Source organism: Solenopsis invicta, chromosome 12 (genome assembly GCF_016802725.1).
Source record: "Solenopsis invicta isolate M01_SB chromosome 12, UNIL_Sinv_3.0, whole genome shotgun sequence".
Lineage (NCBI taxonomy): Eukaryota > Metazoa > Arthropoda > Insecta > Hymenoptera > Formicidae > Solenopsis > Solenopsis invicta.
Window position 1 is genome coordinate 9898638 of NC_052675.1, and position 18929 is coordinate 9917566.

The 18929-nt window shown below is 35.3% G+C and overlaps 5 protein-coding genes across 8 annotated transcripts; 2 read left to right on the forward strand and 3 right to left on the reverse strand.

Annotated features, from left to right (window-relative positions):
- The first annotated feature begins 2892 nt into the window (after window positions 1–2892).
- Window positions 2893–3750, forward strand: LOC105200187 (NADH dehydrogenase [ubiquinone] 1 alpha subcomplex subunit 2). Its single transcript, XM_011167616.3, has 3 exons — window positions 2893–3224; window positions 3312–3418; window positions 3588–3750. Exons 1-3 carry the CDS (start codon window positions 3142–3144, stop codon window positions 3674–3676), a joined length of 279 nt encoding a protein of 92 aa, XP_011165918.1. The 5' UTR covers window positions 2893–3141; the 3' UTR covers window positions 3677–3750.
- A 366-nt stretch (window positions 3751–4116) lies between these two features.
- Window positions 4117–5742, reverse strand: LOC105200188 (pseudouridine-5'-phosphatase). The gene is made up of 5 exons (XM_011167617.3): window positions 5582–5742; window positions 5343–5458; window positions 4903–5121; window positions 4605–4837; window positions 4117–4532 (listed from the first exon to the last, which is right to left on the reverse strand). The coding sequence occupies exons 2-5, from the start codon at window positions 5407–5409 to the stop codon at window positions 4353–4355; spliced, it is 699 nt and encodes a 232-aa protein (XP_011165919.1). The 5' UTR covers window positions 5410–5458; window positions 5582–5742; the 3' UTR covers window positions 4117–4352.
- Window positions 5743–6545: 803 nt separating this feature from the next.
- LOC105194861 (zinc finger protein 2) lies at window positions 6546–10382 on the reverse strand. 2 transcript variants are annotated; one of them, XM_026138017.2, is made up of 8 exons: window positions 9828–10382; window positions 9030–9573; window positions 8639–8906; window positions 8352–8549; window positions 8110–8277; window positions 7649–7841; window positions 7328–7585; window positions 6546–7210 (listed from the first exon to the last, which is right to left on the reverse strand). In XM_026138017.2, the coding sequence occupies exons 1-8, from the start codon at window positions 9948–9950 to the stop codon at window positions 6965–6967; spliced, it is 1998 nt and encodes a 665-aa protein (XP_025993802.2). In that variant the 5' UTR covers window positions 9951–10382; the 3' UTR covers window positions 6546–6964. The 2 variants fall into 2 exon arrangements, with proteins under 2 accessions (XP_025993802.2, XP_025993801.2); XM_026138016.2 differs by having other exon boundaries at window positions 8639–8909.
- Window positions 10383–10496: 114 nt separating this feature from the next.
- Window positions 10497–17501, forward strand: LOC105200189. Of its 3 annotated transcripts, XM_011167619.3 has the most exons (7): window positions 10497–10624; window positions 10682–10773; window positions 12244–12797; window positions 13537–13673; window positions 15804–15983; window positions 16045–16210; window positions 16880–17501. In XM_011167619.3, the coding sequence occupies exons 4-7, from the start codon at window positions 13562–13564 to the stop codon at window positions 17079–17081; spliced, it is 660 nt and encodes a 219-aa protein (XP_011165921.2). In that variant the 5' UTR covers window positions 10497–10624; window positions 10682–10773; window positions 12244–12797; window positions 13537–13561; the 3' UTR covers window positions 17082–17501. The 3 variants fall into 3 exon arrangements, with proteins under 3 accessions (XP_011165921.2, XP_039312062.1, XP_025993809.2); XM_039456128.1 differs by lacking the exon at window positions 10497–10624 and having other exon boundaries at window positions 10631–10773; XM_026138024.2 differs by lacking the exons at window positions 10497–10624; window positions 10682–10773 and having other exon boundaries at window positions 11690–12710.
- Window positions 17499–18881, reverse strand: LOC105200191 (peptidyl-prolyl cis-trans isomerase NIMA-interacting 4). The gene is made up of 3 exons (XM_011167621.3): window positions 18672–18881; window positions 18366–18485; window positions 17499–17920 (listed from the first exon to the last, which is right to left on the reverse strand). Exons 1-3 carry the CDS (start codon window positions 18780–18782, stop codon window positions 17762–17764), a joined length of 390 nt encoding a protein of 129 aa, XP_011165923.1. The 5' UTR covers window positions 18783–18881; the 3' UTR covers window positions 17499–17761.
- Between the last annotated feature and the right edge of the window lie 48 nt (window positions 18882–18929).

Below are 18929 nucleotides of genomic sequence, written 5' to 3' on the forward strand. Positions count from 1 at the left end.
TTTGAATTCATGATCGTATTTAAGCACATTAAAAAACACATCTATATATCAGATAAATTTTGTAAAAGTATTAGATACGTATTATTGATATTTCCTGTGCGGTACTCCTATCTTTTAGTTTTTTACGTGGTATATAAACATGTTGATACTTAACATCAGGAAATATATGGGTGCAAAAACGACAACTCTCCGGTGTGGATTGCTTTAAATCAAGTAATAAATAACCGTGTGCTGGTGTAGTTGTATCGTTATATACCTCCCATAAGAACCGTGTATTTTCAGGGTAAACTTGGCGCGCTAAATGCTGTATTTGGGCCCGATCTCTTGGGTTTTTAAACGCAACTATATAATTAGCATTTAATGAAATATCGCGCATACCACGTCCTTGGTGAAATAAATTTTGTGTAATAAAAATGACACTAAGGTTTTTATGATGACTCCCTTTCGTGAATAAATCTATAACACTGTTATCGGATGCTTCGCGCATGAGATCATCAATAACAATAAGCTTTGGCCGTGGATCATCAGCGTAGTCATCATTTCGCGGTAGACTTTCACGAAATTCGACATTATCACCATATTCAGGTGTAACCTGATTGCCATTCTGAATAGTAAAATAATACGCGGTCAAACTTGGTATCACTCATAAAATTCATATTTCGAAAAAATCTTTTCACAAAAAAGGTTTTACCACAGCCTGTGGGACCGCAGATCATAGAGGTCCAAGGGTGTTTCCACCGTGTATCCATTTTTACGAATAACGCTTGGTGGCTGATGTTTTTACTTAAAAACTTTTATATTGTAATACAGGTAAATATTAGAAAAATCGATAAACTTCTGATAATACATAGATATTTTATTCAAAAGCTCAAAAATACAATTATACAACAAATAATTATAAATTACAATGACCGTATGGTAACGACCCATAAGGCCCATACCGTCTTCGTTTATCAAATCTCTGCTTACATGTTTTACTCTCTATACTCGTTATTACGTTATGAAGCTCCGTACGTCTGATAGAGTCAAAATGAAGTGTTATCGACGTATCTCCTTTATCTGTAACGAGTGATCTGAAAAATAGTTGATTAATTTATTGTTTGCAAAATTAAGAGTTATACCTTTAGCTTTACAAATTTCTACGGTACTATCATCGGGTTTACGTACAAGAAATGCGTAAAATTTCGGGCCAGCCGAAACAAAAGATTTAATGTAACTACCTTCTTTCCATAATTACATTCTTTCCATCAATGCCATCCAATGGGATGGCCTATTTTTCATCTTTTCCATCATTGTCATTATTGCCATCGTTGCCATCATTGTCATCCCATTTTCATCATTGCCATTATTATTACGCCATTGCCGCCACTGCCGACATTGCTACCATTTTTATTATTGCCATCATTGCCATTTTTTTGATAACATTTCCATCATTGCATGCATTTCATTATGCGATTCTATTTCCATATTGCTATTCCATTGCCATCATTAACATCGAGAACATTGTCATAATTGCCATCATTTCCACCATTGCCGTCATTGCCGTCAGGCTATATATATTGTCATTGTCATCATTTCCATTATTGCCATTCCATTAACATCATTGCATTCATTCCAATATTTCCATTCCATTGCCATCCCATTTCCATCATTTCCACAATTACCATCGATTAATATCGAGAAGAATTTGATTAAAATCCGTTACTTTACTGATTAACACTTTAATACCTTATATCGTATATTATTATATAATTCTTTATTAATTTTTTTTTCTAAAGTTTTGATTAATCTTTACGTGATATTTCGTAAAAACTGTTGAAAGGTTGTATTAAAATCAGATCAATAATCTTCACGTTTGTAAGTTAGAGAATAAAAATAATACTCAAGTATCTATATATTTCATTGATTTTTATTACATTATTATTATTATTATTATTATTATTATTATTATTATTATTATTATTATTATTTATTGTGCCATATTAATCGCGCGTATTGTCATTTGTAAATCATGCGTATGCATGTATATGCCATTGTAACATAATAAAAAAAGAGTGGGCGCTTTCTAGTCTCTCTACGTCCCTGCGCAGAAATCGTCCAAAATCCTCTTTCTGAATTTTACGGCCTAAACGTAGCAGGGAAAACGCGATGGGACGAGAGGGGAGTGAAGAGGAGGGTATCCATAGAGATAACATCGCCGCTTGCTCCATGTCTATCACCGCGATGCTTTCTCTCTCTAACTGAAAGCCTAAACAATTAAAAGACAATCACGTTAAAAGAGAAAGAGAGAAAGAGTGAGAGAGAGAGAGAGTTGCGTTAAGATTTAAAAAAATTAAAAAAGCTAATTTTTTCAAAAGCATAATTTGAAGACATTTAAATAATAAAGAATTATGTAAAAATAAAAAGATGGTATATTTATTCGTGGAAAGACATTTATTTCTTCTTCATCATATGATGCGATGTTAATTACAATTATTTTTTAAGTACTGCGTAAAATGAATGTTTCTTTATTAAAGAACCAAATTCTCTCTGTTACTATTAAACATCTTTTTTAAGTAAAAATATGATTGTGCAAAATATGGGCATAAACGTATTGATATGTATTAATATCAATGTTAATGTAAATAATTCAGACTATAATAAATAAAAAATTACGCGAAAGTAGACGTAATTAATCATTTGTGCACATTCTCGACCCCTGTTCTGGATGCAACATATGCGATACGCGTCAGATTTTATTTGCAGCAAAATGGATGTTAGCACGGACAACAACCTACATCCATTTCTCGAGAGATGGATGTGGGTTGTTGTCCGTGCTAACATCCACACTGTTTTTAACAGCGGGTTGCAAAATGGATGTGACACGTAGTTCCCATTTTCACTAGGTACTCTAGTGTTGTACGGGAGTTTCGAAGCGTTATAGGAAAAAGGCCGCCGTGGCCGCTCTCAGGTTCCTCTCTGCTAAAAGTCTATTTTCTTTCTACAAAGTTCCGCAAGACAAAAGTGAACTTAGATGGCGACTATACACGTGAAGCCAGTGACATAACGTGATTCTAACTTAACCTGATCAAAACACAAAATTGTACAGTATCGAAATTGTGATGAGAGAGATTGTTTTTTCGAGTTTTTAGCGATTGAAAGATGGCTACTATTAAATTCGGAAAACATCTGAAAGAGTTGAGAATTCTTCTCTGCCAATCATCCAAATCTAGTCAAGGCGTCAGGTAAAAAAATATCACGAAGGCGACGTTCTACTTGTGACTGCGAAATTTATTTCAATCTCGTCAATTTTTTATATATGCACCTTGCAGAGATTTCATCGAGCAGCAATACGTATCGTTGAAGAAAAATAACCCGAGATTCCCCGTTTTGATCAGGGAATGCTCGTCGATCGAACCGAAAGTGTACGCGCGTTATGGTATGTAAAATAAAACTTTTATTAAACGTACGTTTATTTTCTCTCGATGAAAATCATGATTTTCTAAATCCTTTTTGCCTTCCTTCCTTCTTTACCTCACTAGCGCAATTTTATCACATATTTAATTCTCATAAATTGATCTTTCTGTAAAATGATATTGATTTTGCAGAATACGGCGTGGAACGTTGCGTACCTCTGTCGAATCTAAAATCCGAAGAAATACTTGGGAAAATTCAAGAATTGGCATCTCAAAAATAGATATACTTTATTAAATTAATGAATATGTGTATCATATGTATAGAGGTTCAATAAAATAGATGTATCAGACAAAAGATCAATATTTTTTTACATACATAATTCTGATTTTAACCTTTAAACTTAAAAGGTTACAAAAACCATCATTAAGAAAAATTACACAAAAATTTATCAGAATTTTCTTGCAAAAAATATTCTCTAATTTTTACATATCAAAACAATGATATTTTGAAGAATATCTGCAATGTTCTCTACAAATTCAACTTAAAATAAAATTATAATGTAAAAAATATATTAGGCTAAATTCTGACATCGAAACTTAACACTCAATATAATTTATGATAAACAAATAATATATCTATATAACTATAGAACTTATGATTATTAATAAATATATGGCACAGAGATCTTTTGTATGCGATATATGCAACCTACTTAGCAAGTTTTCAAATTCAGGCAGTGAAAACTCTATATTGAACAAAAATATACATCTCTAGAAAATAATATTTGTATCATCTTTTTTCAAACAAAATCTATAAACATCAGTCAGACTTTATTAGTACTAAAGAAAAGCCTGCCTGCAGGCTTTCGTTTCATTTTCGTAAACAATTACTTGCTTCATTTATACGAAGAATCTAATACATCTAATATTTTCTCTTGCAGGCTAAGGCAAATAGTTTTATACTACATATGGAGGTAGTCCAAAGTCCTCTGGTTTGAAGTCTTCCAAACTTTTCAGGACTAGGGTAGCATCTTTAATGAGGTGTTTGGGAAGCTGAGGATCTGGCACCATTACCACTTGCATTTTGGCGGCGATACCAGCTTGCACTCCGTTCGGTGAATCTTCAAAGACTAGGCACTATGTATAGATAGACAAATATGTGATTTAAATTAATTTAGAAATATATATGCATCAATGTGTTCAACAAACCTTTAATGGATCGGGATTGTCAGGGAAACGTTTTGCTGCAATCAAGAATATATCTGGATGTGGTTTTCCTTGGACAACCTCTGGGTCAGAACCACCGTAGACTTTGTGGCTGAACAAGTCAAACAGGTATTTCCATTTCTGGGTTTTCAAATTGCTGCTCTCCTCACACGAACTTGTAGCTAGCGCAATAGGTACGTTATGCTTTTTAAGATGCTGCAACAATTTCTCTGCACCTGTAAACAAGTAAAATCGACCAGTTAACAATGCTGAATCATTCTTTTTATCTCACATGCTTTACCTGGCATGAGATCACATCGAGGAAATACTTCCTGGTATATAGGAGCAAGTTTTTCTTCAAATGTTTGCATCGTAATTGGCAGCTCTAACAGATCTATTATAGTTTTCAGAGCCTCGACGCTTTTAAAACCCATGATCTTTGCCTTGTGCTCCCAGGTGTATGTTTTTCCATATTCCTGAGTGACGCAATTGTACGCCATCGTATATAGGGATTCCGTATCTATGCAAAATACAAAAAACAAATACCAATTATTTTTTTGTTAAAAAAAACGTTTCTACAAAAATCTCAATGTCATGATTGACAAAAGAAATGGATGTTTGAAAAAATGTCATATTACACAATAAATTTTTAATTAATATAGAATAATATAGTTAATTGGATATAAAATCGTGTAGATGTTATTCAGGGGAGTCCGCAGAAAGGGGAGCGGGAGTCTTTACCCAGTAATAAACCATCCATATCGAAGATGCAATGAGTGACATTGCGGAAATCCATTTCAGCCGTCATTCGTTCTCTTAGGTTGCTCAAAGTAATCTGCCGGAGTTTCCGTAGGTATCTGTATTTCGGCAAGTACGATGATTAATGTATTATTTAACGAAAATAACAGCTTATTTGCGAAAATGCGTTATCTACAATAACATTTTCGCTCCGTGATAAGACGACCGATGCTAATACTCACTGATCCTTGTGCAATGGGATTTCAAATGTAGATATGTATCAGAGAAGACTATGAGAGTGATCAAGTAACCACGAATGACTGAGAGCGATCTGCGCCAATCTGCGGTCATCCTGGCGATCCCGGCGTTTTACCGACTTTTACCTGCAACCGACGAAACCCACCGTACACTACCGCCAGTACATCCATTTTTAAAATTGGTACTACATAGCACATCCATTTTACAACACTGCCGATCAAAATGGTTCAAGTCTGTGCTAAAATCATTTGATACTCCTCCCCCCATTAAGCCCAAATTACACTTAGCGATTGCTGATTGTGATTAACGATTAAAATTTGACCAATTGGAACAAGGAAATTTTAGTTCTTTTTATTTTGATTGACCAAAACTCAATCTTTAATCTTCAATTTTCAATCGCTAGTGTGATTTGGGCTTTACGAGCAGTATTAAAAAAAAAAAAGCTGCCGTGGGGTCAGTTAAGGGGATGCTAAAGTCGTCCTTTTTTACCGACTGAACGTTAATTTTTGGGCATGCCGTTCTTCTAATTGCATTTACAGATTTAAAAAGCCTTTTCCACAGTTAAAGTATAGACAGTAATGTATAATGGACGCTATATAAGAATAATGAAAACAAAAAAAATTGGAAAATTATTCTCAATTTTTTTTGTTTTCCTTATCCTTATATAGCGTCCATTATATATTACTGTCTATACTTTAACTGTGGCAAAGGATTTTTAAATCTGTAAATGCAATTAGAAGAACGGCATGTGCGAAAATTAACGTTCGGTCGGTAAAAAAGGACGACTTTAGCATCACCTTAAGTACGGTTTTGATTAGAGTTCCAAAAATATTCCATAGATTACATAAAATTTATTTTTAAAAATTTGAAATATCGTGTGTATCTAGTTTCAATGAAAATGCGATATATGCATGAATAGGGATAAGATGTACATTTTTATTACAAAAATTTTTACGAAATGTGTTCACGATGTGTATTTAATAATAAATGTTGCTAAACAAGTATATATATATACACAGTTCATAGCCTAATAGTATCAATACTATAATAATGGTACAATATAAAACGTATATAATCAGTTACTTTATCTCATTTTTGTTCTATACAAAAGATCAATACTACTTATGTAACGCATTTACTAGTTCCCATGTTTCCGTGCCAATTTTTCATCTCTTAGATTCTGTGAGGAAGAATTGCATGCAAAATAACTATTTGATTATTTACATTATGATTTTTTTGTTTGCTCTTGCACTTTTGAGCAAGTTTATATGAATTTTAATATATTTAGATATGGCGTGATTCTAGCGTTTTGATCAATCGGCACAAAGACATAGTCGTCTTTACAAGCTTGGTCTTAGATAACACTTTTATCTATGTTGAATTAAATCATTTTCTGTAACGTTAGGAATGGTATAAAAATTATACGTTGGCAAGTTTGCTGGTATAAAGCCCTGTAATGCTGGCACTGTGTTGAAATATGTGTTTCGGTCTCGGAATACTGTTTCTTGGACAGTACTAGTTGCATCCGTTTGGAAACTCTGTATGGTGGTCGTAGGAATAGTTTGGATGACTATCGGTTGTGATACCGAAGCATGAGGAACTGCTTGTATTACCTGTAACAAGAACATTTAAATAATCCTTTGCGTTAATCAAACGTATACAAAGTTGTCTAAACGATGCAGGGCCGATACAATGAGACAAGGAACACACTTAACAAATAAAAAATTTACATGTACTGTCGTTGATTCGGTTTGAGACATAGCAAGTGGATCCTCTGCAGGAGACGGCTGTTGCATCTGAGCCGATTGCGTTTGTTCCGTTGATTGTTGCTGTTGCAATTGTTGATTATTGGTTAGATGTTTAGTGTGAGAAGTATTGATTCCATGTCGGCGTTTCATATGCTTGTTGTAGTTCGGCCAATTCGTGAAGTGGTGCTGACACTCCAAGCAACTGTACGGACGCTCCCCAGTGTGTTGTCGTCTGTGCGTCTGCGATTGTGAAATAATCACATTAAATCAAGTAAAATTAAATATGTCATAATGACAACTTACAGTTAATATCCCTTTGAAACGGAAGCATTTCCCGCAAAATTCACAGGTAAATGGCATCGCACCAGTGTGAATTCTGTGATGTTCTCTCAAAGTCCCTTTCTCTCTGAATGTTCGTCCACATACAGCACACTGATGCGGCTTGGCACCAGTATGCACTGTTTCGTGTTTCTTCAATTGTAATGGTGTTTTAAACCTGCAATTTTAGCATATTTTTTTCGTCGGGGTTGACATGGCTTCATGTGTGAATTACTAACTCAGAAAGTTCGAGATTGGATTCCACAAATTCTTGTCTCATTATTTATAAAAAAAATTGTAAAAATTGAAAGTTTATGAATAAAGAATTATAAAGATTGTATTTCCAATTGTATGCTCATTTTGGGAACAATAAGATGTTTCTTTTTTTTCTTGTTACATTTTTATTTTTATATATTCTAATATTTTTTATATTATTCCTTACTTACGCTTTTGTACACTGAGAGCAATTATATGGCTTATCTGGTGAATGAGTTAGAAAATGAGCCTCTAAATTTCCTTTCTGTATGAAACTCTTGCCACACTGATCGCATGTAAAGTTTCTAACACCAGAATGAATACGTTTATGTGTTACAAGATTCGGTTTCGTTGAAAACCTATAAAAATAAATTTTCTGATTAACACATAAAAATTTTTTTAAAAATATAATTGAAAGAAACGTATGTTGTACCTTTTATCACACTGATCGCATGGAAATCTATTCTTCATGGTCTCAGGCAAATGGCATCGATTATGGATACATAAAGCACTTTGCTGCCTAAAAGCTTTACCACAAGTTTGGCACACGTATGGCCGTTCTTCACTGTGAATGGTTTTATGAGAGTCTAAAACTTTCTTATGTACAAATGATTTCCCACAATCTTCACAGCTGAAAGCAAATTAAATTATTAACAAATAAATAATCATACGCACAAAGATCATAAACAATAAGCAAATGTAATGGCAAATAATTTTTACCTAAACTTTGCCTTATTTTTATGCCTCTTAACATGAGTAAGAAACCCATAGTATTTATCATAGACCTTACAACATTGTACACACATATACTTGGCTTGTTGATTATGCACAGTTTCGTGATGCTCCTCTAATGCTTCTAAAGATGGTAATTTGTCATTACAGTCTGTGCATAACCAAGGATATCTCTCCAGACCTTCTGCCTTTTTTCTTCCATGCTTTGTTGTCTCCACTGTTCGTGTTTCTCTCATTTCTAAATTTGATTCTGTCTCTACTTAAAAAATACATATATTAGATTTATGATAGATCTATAGAATTATTGACTATATGTGAGTACTCAACAATTTTTTCCTTAAAAAATATAAAATAATATAATTTTTATAACGTAACTTACCTGGTACATAATTATCTACGATTTCACTATTATCTTTCAATTCTCCATCACTCTGGTCTTTGTCTACTTGAGAAGATATATAGAGTTCGGACTCTTCCTCGCTCTTTTGCATTTGGCCTTTTTTCTTCACTTTCTTCTTAGTTTGCTTGGGTGAATTCTTTTTTATCTGAATCTTACACTTCTTTTGTTTTGTGTTATCTTGCATCAAGTTATCCTGAGTTTCAGAATTTTCAGAGTTTTTATTACATCCCTCAATAAAGTAAGAAGTATTTAAGATATTAACTGTCTCGTTGATATAATTGCCAGGTAACTGACACTGGACAACTTCCTCTCTATTATTGATCTCGTTCTTTGGAAACTCTATGGTCTCCTCTACATAATCTATATTTGGTTCGATTGGTTGTGGCTCGGACTTTGAATCTGTCAACAATTGTCTTAGAGATATTTGTGCTTGATTGGTCTTCTCAAAGAACTCGTTGCATTGGTTCAACGAATCACAGCAGTCTATGCAAACTGTGAGCGGCAAACCATCCGTCATTAGAACCTGTGCAATTACAAGAATCGTTACTACAGACAGAAGTACACAAAAAAAATTTATAAATAAAAATTAAATCTATACAAATAAGCTATTTTCTAACGTATAGAACGATAAAAAATATAGTTTTATCGTTCCAATGAAATGGAATTAATATACGAAATAAGATATCCTTTCTGCGTGCAATCGAAATGAAATACACTTCGTTCTTAGATCGCTTTTACAGGAGCAACAAAGCTGCCGGCTATTCGCGGCAACTGTACCTGTATCTGCAAGCACTTCGCGATCTTTGCCTCGATCGCGAGTTTCTGGCCCTCGGCCTCGTAAATCCCGATGAGATTCTCCTTGGTCTCTGCACACAGTCGACAAAGTTCCGGCTCCGTCATCGTCGTCAGGCGATGCGAAGTCGTCGTCGCCGCCGTCGTCGTCGTCGTCGTTGTTGCTGCTGCTGCTGCTGCTGTTGTTGCCGCACGCGAGAACGTCGTACGCCGTCGTCGACGTCGCGCGTGGACGCATCGCGTTCTTCCCTCAAAGCCGCGTGAGTCGCGCGCGCATCATCGCATCGCGTCGCACGCGTGCGAGATCCCGGTGATAACGCCGACCCGGGTCGCAGCGGACATGTTGTTGCCACACTCGCGTAACGAAGGTGCCCCGGGCGCGCAGGCGACTCGGCGAGAGGCGCGGGCGACTTGTTGCTCCGTTAAGCGACGCACCGCCAATCGATCGCGCTACCGGCAGGAGCATTCACCGATTGCCCACCTCGTTCCCGTGTCCAGCGGATGAAACGCCGAGCGTGTTCCTGTACCTCGCGACGGTCCCACGAAAACATATACATTCATCAGAGCGTTTGTTTGGAGTGAAAAAAAAACATCGAGTTCTCAAGCGAGCAGGGCGCATGCGCGCCCGTTGCCAGCGCGATCGGTGTTGCTGGCGCGCTGTGTTACCGACGGATAATCGTAGAGAACGTCGTTGAGTTTGGAAGAGTAAACAAATGGTGCGAGAAGTCGTGTAGAGAGATCACTTGAATCGTTGAACGACGTTATTACTGGGATAAATTGGGGTAAATTAAATATTGGCGTTTCATAGAAAACACGCGAAATAATAATATTGATTGCAGGATTGAGGATTAGAATAATTCTTAGTAGAATGGAGATGCAGGTATTCATCTAAATGCAGACATTGCGTGAATACGACGTACAGATTCGACATGTATGTTTTTTTTCTTCTCTTTCTTGTTATCTTCTTTCTTCCCAAAGAGAAACGATAAGTCGGAGAGTCATTTTCACAGTCTTAAACGATCTTATTAAAAAGAGAATCGAACAATTTATTTTTGAAATTAATCTCAAACTTTGCAATTTAATTGAGCAATCAAAATGCAACGTTTTTCTAATTCTAAATTGAATTTTTGCAGAGTGTGAATTTGCAGGAATCGAGCGTTTGCGTGTCGTCGAAAAACTCTCAGGATCTCCGGGATGGAATTCGCGAGCGGATCGACTCGCATTTACATTAGACGGACCCGTAAAAATGTCCGAGCGAACCGCTTAAAATTCAACGGGCGTGTTAGCGAAAGTCCACGCGTTTTCTCGCTAAGTCATCGACGTGTACGTCAAACGCAGTCAAACGGCCGTCTTGAGCAAATATGCAAACAATCGCGCCGAACACGACCGTTAATCCAATCCACATATTTGCGGCGCGCGTATTACGGAATGTACTTTTTTTTCCCCCCGAGAACTTTTGTACGCGCCATTTCATCAATTTCCATGCTTTCGTGTACTCCCCTTTCACTCGGCGCATCGCGACAGAGATATTTTACTTTCCACTTTTCATATATAATTCTACAAAAAAAAAAAGGTATCAAACTTTAAACATTGATACGTCTAAAAAACTGTCAGTCGACACAATTTGTAACTGCTATATAATTTGAGAATAATACTTTGTATAACAAATATTTCCTGACATTTATATCATAATTACTTTTATGTATTGTTTTCTTTTATGTAATTTAAACGTGCAAATGCTATTTACATATTATTTATATACGTATACTAAGTATATATAGAATTTAAACATTGGAACTACATAGAGATGTTATGCAAAAGAGTAATTAATTATAATAAGATGACATAAATGTACCATTATAATCATTCTTTTTAAAGAATGAAATTATAATATAACTTCAACATTGCTGCGACTTTCGCGTTATATAAAATATAATACTGAAACTTATAACTATTATATGTACAGTGAATGCAACTGTGTCGACTGGGGTGTTTCAGCAGAAGATCCTTTCGAAATCTTTTAAAGACTCCATGTTATTTTCGAGCCTTTTTTAAAAGAAAACCTTTAAAACTTGGCTGTAATATTTGTCAGGACAGGATATGTGTGAAATTCGTTTAGAAGCATTTCCGTTTTCAAAGTTTTCTAGAAAATAATTGTGATCCATCCTTGTGAGATACTGCACGAGCTAATGAGCTCGATTGTAGTTTAATCAGCTCCTCGTAAATGGGTGAAAATCGAAAGCAGACGTCCAACTGATTATGTTTTAGAAAATATCGCGAGACGCTTGGAGAAGAGCTCGGAGAACCATGTCAAATTCAAATCGTGACGCTGCACCGTGCCAGGATTTTTAAATCTCCTCGTTGCTGTGCAATAACCGTTCCATTCATTTTATTTTTTTAGGGGTACGATCTACGATCGAAATGTCATCGCGCGTACTTTCCGCTTTCATATGCGGCATGGCAAACGGCGGGAAAGTCTTTTTATTCTCTCTAATACAAGGCCGTCCCCGGTGTTCCGTAATTTTCGGAGAAGAGAGGATTTCTTCCGCATCGAAGAGGCATAACTTTTGAGCGTCACTTGGAATATTATTGGAAACGCCCGAACATGATCCTCCTGTTGAAAAAAGAGGAGGAGGAAGGAAGGAGGGAACGAGCGAGCCACACGAAACGCATAGCGTCGAGGTCTTCGTGGCGGGCCGAGACTCGTCGCTCGAAAACACAGGTCGCTGGGTGGTAAAAGTACTGACACGATATCTGTCCTCATTGTGTATATATAGGGGTGCCTGCCAAGAAGGTACTGCAGTTCTTCGTAGAACGCTTGCAAGACAACGTCGCAGTGGAGACATTCTGACCTGGAGACATTCTTCCGTAAGGACATTTAATCCTACGATCCATTACGAGATACAAAAAGAGATAGAATTGGAAAGAGAATTCGGGTGCACCTGATCGTGTCAGGTAAATTCGACGGATGCTCAGTAAGCAAGAAACATTCGAGTAACGTTTAGAAGTGTTGATCTTATTTGTATTTTTTTGAACGTTTTAAAATGACATTTTAAGAAAACCTTGATACTTGATTTTTTCGAAACATTGTTGAAATGCTTTCAAGAACATTATTTCCAAATCATGGTTTAATTCATTTGATGTTTACAACGTTAAATACGATACACTTGAAAACGTTACATATTATTGAATATCGTAATAATTATGCTTACAGTTTCTTAATCGTATAAAATATTTTAATATCATTTATGAGAAATTTATTAAGAAATCAAATTGTGAAATTCTGTGTAAAAAAAATTTCAAATAGTCACGACTAAATTTGCGACTAAAATAAAAAAAAAAATTGTTTGGAACGTATTTAATATTTGGTGTAAAATTTTTGAGAATGGATTATACATAGTCGGAAATATATTTAAATATTTATGACACAAAGCAGCAAAGATGTTTACTCGCATTAGTTAAAATAAATTACGTCAAGAAAGTAAGACTGAGTGTAAGATGCCACCCTATATAATATTGGAATCGTGGAAACCGGTTTGAGAGTCGCTTCTTCATGAAAGTTCGGGCATTTAAATCTACAGATAACAAAGCAAGCGCTAAGGGTCACAATCGGAAAAGACGAATTTTTTTAAATTAAAGCAGATCTCGCTAATTACAATAATTAGCGCCTAATATTAATTTCATATTTCCTTAGTGACCGAAGAGTAAAAAGAAGAAACATGATAGCACTTGTGCTTCTCGCTGCTTTGGTGACGTTGTCCTCCGCCCAATTCCAGGCACAACCCAGCGGTCGGCTTCTAGAACCACCAATCCCAGCACTTTGCGCGAACAGTAAGTCACTCACATTTGCGTATCATTAATCTTATTAAGATCTGTTCAAGCAACACGAAAATAATTTTTTATGATATCTTAACATTAAAAATTTTTTAAATAATTTTTACATATTTTTTAAATTTGTACATATTTTAATATTGCTTCGAGAAACGAGAAGAAGAAGGAGAGAAATAAGGAAAATGTAATCGTATAAAATTACTTTTTAATTATGCTGTTTAAAAAATTGAAGGAAATCAATTTGATGCCGTTATTATTCTCGCCGGTATAGGAAATTGCTGCTGCCATTATTAATTTTTATGCTACTAGATTAGTCTTGGAAATCGTCAGTTAGAATCTTTGTTGAGCTTCCGCTAAGATAAAATAATTTGTTCCCGCGATGCTCGAAGATCCACGTCGGAGAGAGTCTTCCTGTTTCCCTCGATAGCCGTTTGTTCAAGGAAACCACGAACCAGAGAAAGTATTTTCAATATTTGTGATTAAAAGGAGAGACCGTGACCCGTTGGGATTCTCCATTTCCATCTGTTTATCTACTTCCTACTCCGCCTCAACTCGCTTCGAGGTCATTGTTTACCGCCGCTCTCGACTCTTCCGGCTCATGCCCAAATCTCGAGTCTCTCTTACATCAACACCACCGCTAATTATACATGATCGTCCTTACACCTCGCGAATCTTCCTTGATACTCATGTTTGTTATAGAAAGTGTGACACCGACATAGCGGTGTAACTCGAACGCATTTGAATTGGAAATGTCCCCGTCATAAGTAGTACGAAATGTCAGTGGGCACTTTCACGTTTCATCGTTTTCGGTTGGGTCGAAGTGATGATAATATATCATTGTTAAAACGCGCACGTTTATCTGATCTGGAATGTTGCCTGGGAAATCTCTTGGCACCAGTTCTCAGATTATTGTGGGCTCTATTGTTGTCTGCATAAAAGAATTTATAGATAAAAAAACCCGTTGTATTTTTCTGCTTTCAAGAATTGAATGTATCCCAAAATTAAATTAAATTCTATTTAAAGTATTACTTTTATATCTCGAACATTTTGTATATTTTATTTAAACAAGAATTTTTTTTCTTCATTCCATAAAGATCCTATAAAAGATCTAATGCATAGGAATTGAATTAATCCTAGCATAAAATCATTGGTTGGAACATCGTAATTTTTAACTTCTAATATCCATTTCCATCAATTGACTTTCTATCTTTTTCTAATTCTTAGAATTCTCTATATTTTCTAATTTTTAGAATTTGAAAAAAGTAGTTATTTAAACCAAGATTAAGCTTTATCCAGGGTTGGGAAAGTTAATGTGTATTATTAACCAAATTAAAGTTAATGACTTATAAAATTAATTTAGTTACGTTAAAAGTTACACGAACAAGAAACTAACTCAATTAAAAGTTGAGATTTTATTAAGTTAATTAAAAGTTAATTTTATACTCATATTAAATTAGAAATTCCTAACTTTTAAAATTAGATTACTCAAAACAATTATATTATAAACAATTATAATTAAATAAATTTTCAATATTTTTTATTTGTAAATTGAGTTTGTATGACATAACAAAGAAATAATTTTTTATGCGGAAATGTAATTTTTTTCTATTATTATCTTCTTTTGCATAAATAAATTTTTAGTTTGGGAAAAAATTAATAAATTAAAATTTGTGTTTCAAAAATTTAAAACTTAGTTAAAGTTAACTTTTTAACTTTATTATTTAACTTTTTAACTAGTTACCCAATCCTAATCCTTATGATGTGAAAAGAAGTAAGACGAAAAAATGTGTCACACGCATGGGGACATAACCGATTATTCATTCATAAGGCGTAGCTTGTTTACGCGTACCAGGACACGCCTCATAGAAAACTTTCTTTTTCTTTATTTAGAAAGTGACGATGTAATCAGCATACTGCTTGGGTGCCAATGTCTAGGTCGTGACTGTGGTCGCCGAGGTCGCCGTCACGACTGACACTAATTCCGTAACTTTCACTCCGGGAATGAGCAAGACCTTTAGCTCTTCCCGGTAAACATATACCTCTCGACGTTCAAAGATATTCAAAAAGATTGTGGCCTATTGTCTGTTGCCTATCTGATTTGCCCCATCTTCTAATTACGGTTTTTCGCAGGAATTGTCCATCAGCGATACAATGGCAAAAATTATTACTTCTCATGGCTCGACCAGGCGACAGCCAGACAGGAGGTGGACTGGCTATCGGGTAGAAATTTCTGCCGACAACGTTGCATGGACTTAGTTTCGTTAGAAACCTCCGCCGAAAACGAATTCATCAAGAACCACATAAAAAAAGGTATAATTCTGTAAATTGAGTTTGTATTTGCGGAGACAAAAACAAAATGTTTCTTTTGTAGACAACGTGAAGTACATTTGGACCTCCGGACGTCTCTGTGACTTCAAAGGTTGCGACCGACCGGATTTACAGCCTCTTCATATCAACGGCTGGTTCTGGACCGCCGAATTACAGAAGCTCGCGCCGACCGACAATCGTAGTCAAAACGATTGGTCTGAGAGTGGCGGGTAAGACTCATTATTGGTAGTATTATTACATTTGCAGCGTACATCGGCTGTAATTTATATGTGAATGCAGCGCGTTCTACTACTCGAATGCTAATATCAAAGTCGAGAGAGTATAAATGCTATTTTCATTATTGAGATCAAGGATGTCGAAGTGATTAAATCTTTTTTTATCCGCTTATAGTGAATCCTTATTATCTGCTCTGTAATCAATAATCTCTGCATACACGCACATTATCAATATCCAAGGTCTAAATTCCTCGAATATACAGAGTCTTTCACAAATTAAAATATTTATAGCAAGAAAGTTCTGGAAAAACCAAGTAAAATAGTTACTTGTAAATTTTTATTTCAAATTTGTAGTTTTTTAAATATAAGGGTTAAAAAAGTTAGCCAATCAACAAATTAACGAGTCACGTAAAGATAGTTTAGTGACTCCCTGACAGGCAACTATCTAATTTGTGATTGATCAGCTTTAAACCCTTATCTTTCAAAAACTAAAATTTGAAATAAAATTTATAAAATTGTTTTATTTAATTTTTCGATAACTTTCTTGCTGTATTATTTTAATTTGCGAATTTCGGGATCCTGTATACGCGACATAAAATGATAGAAGTAACAAAAGATGTGTGCAAGAATGCTTGTTTTACGATAAGTGTGCGTTATGTTTAGCATTGGACGGCCGCAACCTGACAATCGTGAGGCCATTCAGGGCGGCGCTCCAGAAAATTGTCTGGCAATCCTCAATCAATTCTACAACGATGGAGTGAACTGGCACGACGTGGCGTGTCATCATAAGAAACCATGGGTCTGCGAGGACAACGAATCTCTCCTGAGATACATTCGCTTCAATAATCCTAATCTTCGTGTGTAATAGATGAAAGATTTATATTTGTCGTGGACTAGGTATAAGCAACTATTAAGTTACAATGTTCAAAAGCGCATCTATGCGGCACGCCAGTGAAGCGACTGAATAGTACATAGAACATTTTATTTATTACTTTTGTAACATTTAATACCTCCATACTTTCATTTGTTTCGAAAAATTAATGAATTATTTAATCCAAATTTTATACATTTCTTGACTTCAGGAAATCACTATTTATATATTCTTAGATGTTATCATGGAAAATAATTATATTTAAATATAATTATGAAAAATTATATTTAATAATAAGAGACTGCAGAGTTCAGGATTTCTAGATTAGTCTAGTTTACGTTATATATATTTTCTCAAAATAATATATTGTACTAATTATATTCAGATAGCAATAAATTCATGAATGACAAATAACTCGACATATTTATTTATTGTTGAAAAACATTATTTTGCTTACTGTGCAGCAATTTAGACAAATATTGTTAAATTCCCTATGTGCAGTCTAATTGTTTTCGCGTAAAAATGCAATATATACAAAAGTTTAATAAATGCAATAGATATCACAGATGTTAAACAAATCAGTACCTAAATGATATATATATATTTTTTTCTTAATCAATTGTATAACAGTTTCACAAAAGTGTTTAGAAAAAGTTTGCGCAACTACCTTGGAATTACTTTTTACCTTCCACCATTATGATGTGATACCCGAATTTTGTTTTGACTGGTGGATCTGTGTAAACAGGAGATGCTAGGCTAGAAATTGGTAACGCAAAGGCAGCATCTTGGAAAGGTCCCACCATGGAACCTCGCGTCATCCAACCGAGATCTCCCTTTAACAAACAGAACAGTTATGCAACATTTTGAATATAAGTTTATTTTTTTAATTAATTTATCACATATTGAGAAATGCGATCAAGGTGAGGCTACAAGTGTTTTGAAATGCATTCTTTGATTGGTCAATTTGTAAAAGTTTTTGTTCTGATTGCACTAAAAAAAAAACTTGTTAAGACATTATAATATGTCAATTTAGTCTGATATGTTCAACTAAATATTGAGTTGATTCAATTAATTTTTAAAAAATTAGAAAATGGTTGGCATGAGTAAGCTATACCTTTGTTTGCACAACTAAATAATTGTTGAATCAATCTAAAATGTTTAGTTGATCGGACTAAATATTTTGGTTTTTCGACAAATTTTTCTCTCAGTGTAGTCATTCAAACGCTTCAAAACATTTGTAGCATCAAATTGAGAATATAAATATCCTTTGCGTTATACCCCAGATCTGGCCTTATCCTCACTGTACGTCGCGGCTACCTCGTTGAACTTCTGTCCAGCCTTTAACTTCTCCAGCGCCTCCAATATCTTGGATTGCTTCTCGCAGAGGATATGCCTGACCTATATCCAAGGGAATATATAATAGTAAATCGTACGTGAGATAGTCACAATAAGTAAACAGTAAAAGTCTGTTTGTAAACAAAACGTTTGTAACTGGAGTAAAGGATCATTGAAGGGACCACGTGTGCGACATACGCACGTCGCTCATGAAATAAACTCGAAATGCTTTGAAATACGTATCCTTACCTTCACCGAGGACCCTCCTTTCTTCTCCGTCTTCCCACCGCCGCTCTCCTCCGAGGATGCCTTGTTACCCTTGCTGGTTTTCGCGGCACCGGCGCTTTTCTTCGGCGGCATGATCGCGTGCTGCTGTCGACGTAACTTCGGGTCACATCGGTCCAAGCGCGCCGTCTACGACGATATTAGCATCCGCTTGAAGACACGCGATGGCAACGGCTGTAGGTAAATCTCATGAATATCGAATAACACCGACATAACCGATCG